The sequence below is a fragment of the Coccinella septempunctata genome, chromosome 1 (genome assembly GCF_907165205.1).
Source record: "Coccinella septempunctata chromosome 1, icCocSept1.1, whole genome shotgun sequence".
NCBI classification, from domain to species: domain Eukaryota; kingdom Metazoa; phylum Arthropoda; class Insecta; order Coleoptera; family Coccinellidae; genus Coccinella; species Coccinella septempunctata.
The window spans coordinates 57,221,516-57,232,635 of NC_058189.1; the positions used below are offsets into that span (position 1 = coordinate 57,221,516).

The 11,120-nt window shown below is 34.0% G+C and overlaps 3 protein-coding genes and 1 non-coding gene across 7 annotated transcripts; 2 read left to right on the plus strand and 2 right to left on the minus strand.

The window, feature by feature from the left end:
* Positions 1 to 278: 278 nt before the first annotated feature.
* Positions 279 to 3,368, minus strand: LOC123322706. Of its 3 annotated transcripts, none has more exons than XM_044910694.1 (7): positions 3,131 to 3,368; positions 2,512 to 2,702; positions 2,210 to 2,262; positions 1,757 to 1,879; positions 1,166 to 1,345; positions 880 to 1,041; positions 279 to 720 (listed from the first exon to the last, which is right to left on the minus strand). In XM_044910694.1, exons 2-7 carry the CDS (start codon positions 2,690 to 2,692, stop codon positions 373 to 375), a joined length of 1,047 nt encoding a protein of 348 aa, XP_044766629.1. In that variant the 5' UTR covers positions 2,693 to 2,702; positions 3,131 to 3,368; the 3' UTR covers positions 279 to 372. The 3 variants fall into 3 exon arrangements, with proteins under 3 accessions (XP_044766629.1, XP_044766628.1, XP_044766630.1); XM_044910693.1 differs by having other exon boundaries at positions 3,159 to 3,367; XM_044910695.1 differs by having other exon boundaries at positions 601 to 635; positions 3,159 to 3,367.
* On the plus strand, positions 1,586 to 1,658 carry Trnak-uuu. The gene has a single exon. It is a non-coding gene; the product is annotated as a tRNA-Lys (tRNA).
* Positions 3,369 to 4,542: 1,174 nt separating the features above from the next.
* On the plus strand, positions 4,543 to 7,756 carry LOC123322704 (beta-1,3-glucan-binding protein-like). 2 transcript variants are annotated; one of them, XM_044910690.1, is made up of 8 exons: positions 4,543 to 4,799; positions 5,378 to 5,623; positions 5,695 to 5,945; positions 6,161 to 6,303; positions 6,364 to 6,530; positions 6,617 to 6,838; positions 7,030 to 7,178; positions 7,366 to 7,756. In XM_044910690.1, the coding sequence occupies exons 1-8, from the start codon at positions 4,676 to 4,678 to the stop codon at positions 7,546 to 7,548; spliced, it is 1,485 nt and encodes a 494-aa protein (XP_044766625.1). In that variant the 5' UTR covers positions 4,543 to 4,675; the 3' UTR covers positions 7,549 to 7,756. The 2 variants fall into 2 exon arrangements, with proteins under 2 accessions (XP_044766625.1, XP_044766626.1); XM_044910691.1 differs by lacking the exon at positions 4,543 to 4,799 and adding an exon at positions 5,242 to 5,312.
* A 145-nt stretch (positions 7,757 to 7,901) lies between these two features.
* Positions 7,902 to 10,469, minus strand: LOC123322703 (intraflagellar transport protein 80 homolog). The gene has a single exon (XM_044910689.1). The coding sequence runs from the start codon at positions 10,341 to 10,343 to the stop codon at positions 8,043 to 8,045; it is 2,301 nt and encodes a 766-aa protein (XP_044766624.1). The 5' UTR covers positions 10,344 to 10,469; the 3' UTR covers positions 7,902 to 8,042.
* Positions 10,470 to 11,120: the final 651 nt, after the last annotated feature.

Below are 11,120 nucleotides of genomic sequence, written 5' to 3' on the forward strand. Positions count from 1 at the left end.
GAAGCAAATTTCAATTCAACAAGCATAAATTCAATCGGAAACACAGAAGTTCCAAGAAGTTATAGAAATATAACTTTTATTTCTATGCATATCAGGGTTGCCAACATCTGGAGGGTTGATGGTTGATGTCTTCCATAGAAAGAATTATCGTTTATACAGGGGGCTGTCGAAAAATATTAAGTTGATACAGATATAAATTAAGTTGATACAGGCGGAGTAACAACTCTTTGTTGCTATTGTTAAACTTTGGTGATACACAGTTGAATAAAAACTTCAAATCATTTTTCTTCTTTATTATTTACATGTGAGACTCAAAAGATAGATTAACTCGTGAACGTATAAAAACAGAAAATTTCGCGAACTTCTTGAACACTATTTCCGATTGAAACCAATATTCTGTGAATCCATCTTCCTGATATATTTTTCGAAACGCATTGAAATTCCAAGCTTCTCCGTAGCTGAGTATTTAACGAATGGCTCCTGGCATTGCACCATTTTACTGATGTAATATATTTTCGAAATGGCATCTTCACAATATTTCTTGAGTAATTCTTCATGAAAAACATTTTGTGTCATTTGCACGAATCGGGATGTGTTTTCCTCCAAAACTACGAGGGTTGTATATAAAGCAATGGCTGCAACAAGAGAAGTCTCTAGATATGAAAATTTCGGAAACGTAGACAAACAATCGCAGACGAAGTAGGTACCATGATACACATGCTGCAAACCAAAGATAAGGTATAAAATTTCGATTTTCAATTCAAAAGGTTCATGATTAAAAATAAAAGGCAACTTGTAGAAACGTTGATACTGGAGTAACTGTTCTCCATTATATTTTATGAATTGGAGAAGGTGCAATGTAATTCATGTAATACGCACTTTGTTTGGGATTAATTTCAGTTTCCTTAAAAAATGTTCGATGAAAATTGATGGATCAGGAAGTTGAACTGTGAATTTCGTAAAGGTTAGGACTCTTCTTTCCATCTTGAGAACATCTTCCATTCTATACCTATGATGCATCCCAGGTATCAACCTCAAAAACTGAAAAATGTCGAATAGATTTCGGTATACCTACTTATATATTTAAAGAAATTAGAGGTGACTGGGTGAACGAATAAATAATTTTTATTATTTGTGGGAATTCAACTATAGTTATCGTAAATACCTTCAATATTGATTTGAGAGATATAAAAATATTACTATCCAAAAATTTGTGAACTATCCAGAAGGACGTAATAGCCAGTAAAATGCCTTCCCTGGGTTCAGGTTCTGTACAGATTTTTGAGGATAAATCCATAAGTTTCACAGCCATGTAATATTCGTTGTCTGGGGTTCGGAAATATTGCTGAAAAGATTGTTATTTTTGTAAATAACACAAAAAATAAACATATAATTTATTAGTTTTCATATATTTCAACCTGTCTAACTTCTGTGAATTCTTGAAATCCGATACAATCACAATGTTATGAAAATTATGTATGCGTAATGATTCTTATAATATCTATATTATAATTCAATAATTATTTTTTTAGTGGAGTAACGACCATTGTATTGAATTAAAATCTTAATATAACCTTCTTCAGAAGCCCGGGTAGCTCAGTCGGTAGAGCATTGGACTTTTAATCCAAGGGTCCAGGGTTCAAGTCCCTGCTCGGGCGAAATTTTTTAGGCATGAAATTTCTTAAAAATCAAAAATTTCGATGAAGGAAGATTATATATTATTATTTTTCAACGGATATTCAATCAAAATATTCACCTGCATCTTTAGCAGAAGGTTAACAACACTATATCTTGATGTCGTTGTAAAAACAGTAGTCTGTAGAAAGTTCCTGTCCAAAACAAATCTTTTTTCATCATGTAGCAGAAACCTTATATAATCCTGAAAACAAAACAATTTCTATCAACCGAATGACCCGAATGAAAAAGGTTGATAATTGAGAACAATGATAACTAATGACCCTTGCATACGTTCTGAAAGAACCACATTGCACAAAGTGGCCCTGTGAAGAGTAAATAGCAGTTTGTAGAAAATATAGTAGGTATGTAATATTTTCCTCCAAAATTAGGTATTATTATCTATAATGGAAAAAGTTCTGGCAAAGCCTAAATGATGAACTGCTTTTATCGAACGATAATTCTCATCGAAAAAGCAGTTTTTTGTACAACATTGCACAATGTTTTTCTTCTCAAAAGTGCTGCTATGGCTTACCCTCTGGTAACCTTCCTTATACAGCTGTTCTTCTAAAAGAATTGCTTCATCATCTGTAAAAATAATGTTAATTGAGTCCAACTGTAAGTTACTTGATTTATACTAAAAAGGGAGGATGGGGATTTTTCTACCCCAATCATAAAGCTCTTCGAAATTTAAACGCTGCAAATACTTTAACCCCCTCCATGAAAATTTCGCATGCTTTGACATGTACTGGATGTAAATAAATATACTTCCCTACGTAGTAAGTAGGTATAAAGTTCAAAAAATAATTGATATCAGATTTCTATTTATTTACCTACCCCTTGTTAATCTTTCATTAATCTTATGGGCCAGAGTGGTTTTTTGTGCTATTGCCGGTGGTTTTGTTGCAGAGACCGGAGGTACATCGTTTTTGATCGCATCTTCTTTAACTTTCTTCAAAGGTATGTTTGTGGATATATTCTTCAGGGCCAGCCTGCTAATGGGTCTTTTTTCAGCCATATCTTAAAACCTGCAAGGAATTGTGGGGGGAATAGAGATTTGTAGTTATCAAATCGGAATTTTAGGGTTAAAAGATGACACCTTCCATACGTTAATAAGTTTGTTTTTTAAATACTTGATACCCTCCGCGTCAGATTATTTATCAGAGAAATACAAATCACATTCTATTTGAGTATGTATTAATTTTCCAAGTACAAGTAATAATTTGGAAATGTTGATATTTGTTGTTTTTTGTTGGAAAATCAACTCTAGCATACATGACCACAATTTTTTCAACACTCTGTAGTTTTCGATACTAACACATTCAATTTATTGTTGTTATGACGTTTATTAAATTCTTTGGAAATTCCTAATTTAATATTGATATGTTATATATATAATTCCTTGATCTTGAGGAGTACATATGATTATTTTCAGATCAAATATTGTTATACTCACAGATGCTGACGGGAAAAAATGAATTTACCTTTTTTCTATCAAGTAGACGTAAAATCGGAATAGACACTAGCAATATAAAATATTCAAACTAGCACTGAATTTATTTTATTAAAGATAAGATATTCAAAAATATGAAATTGATTTATTTCTTGAATAATGGCTCATCCACCCTTTTCACTGGGAAAATAATACCGAGGCAATATAGATGAACATGGGATTTGAGTGGGGATTGGCCATCTGTCTGGAAAAAATTCTAAAATCATCATTGATAATTCCCAGCGTCTAAAATGAGGGACTATGATCGCAAATAATTATTTATTTATTTTCAGATCGTAAAACAGTGACTATGCGTATACAAATGTGATTTACATTTGTTATTATTGTCTTATAATAATTTTGAGAAAAATATTGAGGTTGGGTTATTATAGGTATTTCTTGGTCAATCTTTCATTTCGAGTAATTTCTTAAAATTAGGGTACACATATAAAAATAGTTTCAAAAATTTGAAGCTTTGGCGATGAATATATTCGTAATTTTATAATCGGTAAAAATATACTATCACTGAAAATTTCTGTTTTTACATTATTCAAATGCTATTTCTATGTAGAGGAATAGGCAGAACGCAGAACTTCTGGAATAAAACTGATATTTCTTCAACCAATAAATCAAAATGATAACACTAAGACCCTTCAATGGCTTCAATTGATTTTTAATCACCCTCATTTTCTGTAATACAATTGAGCCTTTTTCTCCAACCCCTTGGCCGCAACCCCACCCAACAACTCAGGTATGGTCTTTATTTTTATTTCTATTTAGTGATTATCAGAAACTTAAAAAAATGCTTTTAAAAAAAATAACAAAATACTCATACTCTAAATGAAATGAGAATAAAGACGATAGTGAAAATCATTAGGTTCGAAATATATGTCACAAAAATTTTTCGGGTAGAAAAAATATAAATTCAGAAAATCGATCCTACAGTCTAGCTGATTTTGTTTTGAAGGGGGGCCCCTCCTTTGGAATTAATAGTATTTTTACTGCATACTGTGATACTACCTGAACAGGGTTTTGAGCATAGAGAAAGGGAAAGGGAAAGGGGAAAGGGGTCTCTGGTTTTGAGTAGGTAGGTACCTGAAAATATTTATTTTGTTATCACTTTAATATGAGGCTTTTCTTTTTACATGTCCTATTAATTATATGAATAAGAAATTAGCAAGAAGATTTATCAGAAGATTTTTTCGACTTTCTTTGTGCTAGTTGAACCTGAGATTTTATTCTTTGTGTAATATATTGAAGAGCCAATGAACCTGAACTCTCTTATCAGTCCTATAACCCCATCCAAAAATAGGTATATTATTTGTATTTTGGCGTGAAAACCGGTCTTATAATAGCATTATATTGGATTTATAATTCTTTATTAGCGAGATTCACTAGTGGGAATTCCAGTTTTACCACTATCATCAGCTGACGATGAACTAAACTTGAAAAATATTTTATTGTTCATTCAGTAGTTGCTTCGATCTTGTGAACGCAAGTTGTCTAACAATGTTTTTGAAATGTTCACCAATTTTGATAACGTGTGTGTTTATTGTTTCTTGTTTTGCATTCGACGTTCCTGAAGCTAAATTTGAAGTTTTGAGACCTAGAGGATTCAGAGTATCTATTCCAGGTGAGGAATATTTTGACTTCAAACAAAATAAAAATGATTAGTATATTATTAAATATAACAACAAAAGTAGGTAGTGAAAATGTATGAATCAAGAATCAATCATTGGATTATATGCTAAAAAATTCAAGAAACATTTTAATCCTGAATTTTGAAGTTTTGAATTCATATGTTTCAATTTTGGATAAATGATTTTTGTTTCTTCTGTGAAATTTTTAATTTTGTATACATAGGATATTTGCTTAGCCGAAGAATAAAACTTAACTAATTATTTATTTTGTACTCTGATGTTATTCTCAGTTCTTTTTCAAAACCCCTTGTATCCTAAGTGTATCAGTCATAGAAGACCAATTTGTTTATTTTGAATTTTAAAATTTCCTAACCTCCAAATTTTTATTTTGGAAGAAGACCTCATAAATATATCTCCTTGATATTTTGCTATTTATTTGTTATTAAATAATGAGCAAAACCAAAAGCACCAACTATGATATGGCAAATTTGCTGTGTATTATTAAGGTATGTATCTGCTGGAACTATTTCAATAAATGCTTTTTGTTCATTATTCATTATTTATTTCTTAGATGTGGAAGGTATCAAATTATTCGCATTTCATGCCAAACTCAACGAAGAAATGAATGGACGTGAAGGTGGAACATTCTCGAGAGATATAACGAAAGCCAAAAATGGAAGATGGACCTTCTATGATCCTTATACAGTCTTGAATATGGGGGATACTTTGTATTATTGGACTTACGTGGACTACTTCGATGGTAGAAATAAGTTGGGGTACACCAATGACGATAAAAGCTTTACAGTGACCGAGAAAGGTATATGATTTCATATGAATATTTGGCATACACAAGACGGAAACTAGGAATAATGCTATATCTCTGTTTAGATATTATCGAAGGTCCCAGTATTCCAACTCGCAAACCTACTCAATCAACTACTGGACAGCCTCCTATCACCAGACAACCTCCCACCACTAGACCACCCCCAACAACAGAAAAAATCAAAGATTGCGATATATCTATAACAAGTTTCAATAGTGGAATTCGAAGCTGCAAGGGACAACTTATATTTTCTGAGGATTTCAATAATATGGATTATGCAAAATGGAATCCTGAGATCAAATTTGCTGGAGAACCAGTAGGTCTTTATAAATAAAATGTATCTTTTCGGAAAAATAATTGAGTTTTCACAATTTATTATTTCAACTTTCTACTTATGGCAATTCCTGGAACAATATGAATATGAAAAATTTTTATCACGATGCTGAATTGAGCCCAAATTTTTGAAAATCAGGGGTAATCTGATGAATCATTTGGTTAATTTATGGAATCTAATTCTTTAAATTTTTGCAGGATTTTGAATTTGTGGTTTACACAAGTAGACCAGAAGTGTTGAGAGTTGCTGATGGCCATTTATCAATCAAACCTGTTTTATCCAGTTCATTATTTGGACACAACTTCGAGACTTCACCTGAACCATATAACTTGGGGCCAAGGTAATAGGAACGATACCATATTCATTTCTTATCAAACCTAAGCTATAAATTTTATTATAGTTGCACTGGTAAACTTGGCACAACCGAGTGTTCCCAAGAAGCAGCTTCCTACATTATTAGACCACCAGTTGCTTCAGCATTGATAACTACAAAAGATTCCTTCAGTTTTCAGTATGGAAAAATAGAGGTGAAAGCAAAATTACCTAAAGGTGACTGGATATATCCAGGTGAATATAGTAACTCAAACTTTTGAAATCAACCTGAACTAAAAAAAATTATTCATTTTCAATAAATGTAAGGATTTTCATTTCAGAGTTATATTTGAATCCAAAGAGGGAAGAATATGGGGGAAATTACCAATCAGGCCAAATTCGAATAGCCTTTCTGCCCGGAAATTCTGAATTCTCTAAAGTAGTTTATGGGGGATGCATTCTAGGGGAATCTAACAGTGGTAGAAGTTACGGCATGAAAACCTTCAGGAGAACCAGCAGTTGGTCTAATGGATTCCACAGATTTGCAGTTGAGTGGTCAAATGGTCAGTATTTTTGATTATTTTCAAATTATTTCATAATAATTTAATGCTACTTATTTATTGAGTTACTGTGTTAGCGCAAGAAATTCTACTTATCAATTGTTGTCCAGTATAGATGCACTATGAATTGACTACCAAATAGACAAATTTGATATAGTCATATCAAAATTGGAATTTTGATGAGTTTTTTGCAGAAAAAATAACCCTGAGTGTAAACGACAACATTTATGGCCACATTTATCCTCCACAAGGAGGCTTTGCATCTTTGGATTCTCAACTCAACTTGGAAGGCTGTGAAAGATGGAGGAATTCAAACTCAGAAATAGCACCATTTGACAAAGAGGTAATTTAAAGTTTTTCTTTTACTTGTCTTATTTCATTCCGATTATCTTTTTGGCCTGAATGAATTTTCATTTGGAAATTATAAATATGTACTGTGAGCTTTTTGTTCATTGATTCAGAAATAATTTTAAAAAATAATTCAAGATTTGTACTCCAATCAATTCTGATCCTTCTGGGATTTTTTCCAGATGTACATTGCAGTAGGAGTTGGAGTTGGTGGATATAATTTTCCTGACCAAGATATGAAACCTTGGTCTAATGATGATCCAAAAAGACAAAAAAAATTTTATAGGAAGAAATCGGAGTGGTACAGCACTTGGTCTAATGAAAGCGCTCTGGAAGTTGATTATGTCAAAGTATATGCAATCTAAAAATTTTATTACTTCATGATACATCTAAATTGTTACTACGATGTTGAAGAAATTTGCATGAAAGACAAGCTTGGAAAATTTGATATTATCCTGCTATATATACAAGAATGAACCAAATTTGTCATAAAAGAGCTTTCACTCCATCTTTGTCAACGATGTCAAGTTAAATCTTATTGTGACAAAATCCAAATAAATGCACTGTTTTTGAGATCAAGTTCTTGATTTTCCATCTTGCCATTGTTTAATCGTTTCAGGTTTAAAATATGAGGAAGAATAAAGTCCTGGAGCATTGGATAACTCTAAATTGTTATATACAAATTTCCCAAATTGTTAAAAGAATATATTGGAATTAAATATTTTATTAATGAACAATTCAACATGTTACAATCAAAAACACCAAATAGTGAGAGCGGAGAACTTGGTCGATCTGTGTTGCATTTTGGATATTTTTTTATGGATGTTAAAAATCTAGTTGTAGCTAAACCATTCCAATTTTAAAGTGAACTATTCATTTTCTTCATTTCAAAACCAAGTTTCTCCTTCACCTTCTCCTCGTCATATTTGACATTCTCTTGAATACTCATAAACTGATTATTATTTTCTGGTTTACCAAGGGTATCCAGGTATTGTTTCCTTAAATATAAAACGGTATCTAGATGTGTTTTATGTTTTATGGCTAGTTCTAAAGCTCTCGTCCATTTGTATAACTGGATGTTTGTCCAAATAGCCTGAAAAACCATTCCGTTGTGTAAAAGCATGGATTCAGCGTCTTGATGTTTCCCCCCAAGAAGAGCCAAAGCAGCTTTTTGTTGGACAGTATTCGGTATATTTTTCATATATTTGATGTAGTATACTTTTTCATAGTGATTAATGTTTGCGTATGCTTCTTCTGCGATATTGATTGTTTCGTTTGATTGGCTGCTTTGGGTTGATAGAACAGCCAAACAAGCCCAGAGGGTAGTGTTGTTCATTGATCGACACAGATTCAATGCTTCTTGCCACTTATTCTCCTGTATGTACTTAAGTAAAATGGATGGAAGTGGCGAAATGAACACGTTGATCAGAGAACCATCTGCCTTCCTTACAGAAACAGAGTTACCCACAAAATCGTTTATTCTTGGACTTCTACCAAGTTCCGGGGAGTCATAATAAAATGAACATAATTTCAAGAGTGCGGTATCATAAGAAGCTTGAGGGCAGTACCATACGATCAGCTGTGTATCTTGAATAGCTGCTATCAAATTTTCCTCCGAGTTCCATTGAAACGATTCGATTTTCCTGCCCAACTTCGAGAATGTTTTGGTAGTGGATTTTATCGATACTATGTGAAGATCTTTGGCTCTGTCTAAAACAGCCATATTTCTGTTGGCAGGTGGACCCCATTGGTCCAAAGATATCTGGGAAATATTCATGACATGTTCAATTCTTTGCGTGTTATCTCCCCCAGCACTTCGATTGCTAAGTAGATCGATGATATATATTATTTTAGCATCTACAGAATCTCTGACTACTAGTGTGTCTGAAGACAGTGATATGTGTGAGTTTTTTAACGTTTCAAGCCTCATGTTAGGCCATCTGGGTGTTGCAATCAGTCTTCCTTGATAGTTGTACAGGTTGATGTTGTGTTTTTCCACCAAAAGCATGTGTTTTTCAGCTAGAAGTAAAAGAATCACTGAACCTTCCTTTAAATCAAAAATGACTGGAGTGTTCCAGTTTGAAGTGTTATAGATGTAGCATTGTGTCGGTGTTGTCAGGACTAAATACGAGTATTTCATGGCCATTTGTATTACTCTATCTGGGATATCCAACACTTCAAACGATTCTTCTTGAACGTCATGTACGGTTACTGTTTTTCTCTCAGTAAGAGACGCTGTGAAATTAGAGTAATGAACGTGTCTTTCAATAACATGTGCAAATAGAACGTGTCCGTTGGCACAAGCAGCAGCCAACTGGGTACCATCAGCAGACCATGACATGTTGTAAATGCAGCCAGTATTCGGTTTTTCCAATGATCTAGACCACCCCGAATAGTCGCACAGTCTGAGGGTGTTGTATGATCCTACAGCGAATAAATCACCGGCTGGTGACCATGCTAGCGATACTATGTGGTTGTCGTGTAAAACACTCGAGAACATTTGTCTCCCACTGCTGTCCCACACTCGGTATCTACAGTCCTCGCCTCCTGACACTATGAGCTCGGATGCACTGCTCCAGGCTAGACACAAAACTATCCCTTCGTGCGCCTTCCACTTCAAAGGTTTCGTATTGGGGGCTAGCTGCTTAATAACTACGCACTTTCCTTGGGTGTAGGCTATGCTCTGGCTGTCTGGCGACCAGCATGCCGCATATATCGAATTATCGCTAGATACCATCGTGGACCTCAACATACCACTCCTAGACCAAATTTTTATGATACCATCCTCCCCACCTGTCAACAAGCCTGAACCGTCGTTGCTCCATTGTCCGACTAAGATAGCACCCTTGTGAGCTTCGATAGAACGTTCTATCCTTCCGTTCCTGTTCAAAATATGAAACTTCCCATCTGCGGCCGTTATCAAGATGATGTCTCCATGTTTTCCTAAGGTACCGGTTGCCCTTGGAAGGAACTGCATATCGGTGGGGTATAAATCCTTGTTGAATTGGGCGACTTTGGATGATGTGTTATTGGATACGGACCATGATAGAAGGATACCGTCATCTCCGGCTGAGTATACTTCTTCCGTGCTGCTCCAGCCGACACAGGTCACGGGGGCTGTGTGAGACGGATTTTCAGCTTGTGATACTTTGAACCTCATTACTTCCCCTGATCCCTGTTTACTATTTTCTTGCGAATAGGTTTTGTGACCGAACGTATCAGTGTTTGTACGACCGTTGCTATGGAAATGTTGGAAAACTTCGTCTGCTACACTGATCACCAATAACCGCGGATATTACAACATACAGGTTTAGACTTTGACTCGTGCAAATATTTTGGCAGTAGATTCTTGAGATCAAATGAAACACTTTTTTCCTTTATAATTTTTCCCCAATTGGCTTGGTTTGAAAGATACAGGCTGTTGAAAAACCATAAAAAATGTTATTTTTAGTTTTATCTCGCAAACGGTTTTATCGAATAGAATGAATTTCGGAATATAGTTTTTTATTCATTTGATGAATCTTTTTCGAATACTATATATCACCCACGTCTTCCAGTTTTCTCATTATGACTATTACGTACCATAAAAATACCAAAAATTCTAAGAACTCAACTCTTGAAACTAAGCTGGAAGCTATTTAATGAATATATGAACGTTTTGTAAAATAAGAGAATTCCTATTATTTTTTCGTAAAATGCGCCGTTTTCGAGTAATTTGATGTTAAAAATTTAAAAGTATCTATGTGAAATTTGAAAAATTGGGTACTTTGGCCGAATACACAACTCTGTTCAAAAGATCCACAGATATGTGTAGTGTCACAGATTTAGCTAGTTATTCTGGAGGTAATTATGTTTTTCCAGGAGTGGCACAGCTGATTATGAAAACTTAAAATGGCTATATCTTTTTATCAGGGCCGAATCGGAAAAATGGTAAAGA

Bases quoted from the DNA above. Each gene is read 5' to 3' on its own strand.
- LOC123322706 (XM_044910694.1), bottom strand. From the start codon at position 2,692: ATGGCTGAAAAAAGACCCATTAGCAGGCTGGCCCTGAAGAATATATCC. The intron at 1,042-1,165 runs GTATTTACGATA...GACATTTTTCAG, and splicing joins CTCTCAAATCAATATTGAAG to TTTTTGAGGTTGATACCTGG. The intron at 721-879 runs GTGCGTATTACA...TTTGGTTTGCAG, and splicing joins TGAAATTAATCCCAAACAAA to CATGTGTATCATGGTACCTA.
- LOC123322704 (XM_044910690.1), top strand. From the start codon at position 4,676: ATGTTTTTGAAATGTTCACCAATTTTGATAACGTGTGTGTTTATTGTT. The intron at 5,624-5,694 runs GTATATGATTTC...ATCTCTGTTTAG, and splicing joins CTTTACAGTGACCGAGAAAG to ATATTATCGAAGGTCCCAGT. The intron at 5,946-6,160 runs GTAGGTCTTTAT...AAATTTTTGCAG, and splicing joins TCAAATTTGCTGGAGAACCA to GATTTTGAATTTGTGGTTTA.
- LOC123322703 (XM_044910689.1), bottom strand. From the start codon at position 10,343: ATGAGGTTCAAAGTATCACAAGCTGAAAATCCGTCTCACACAGCCCCC.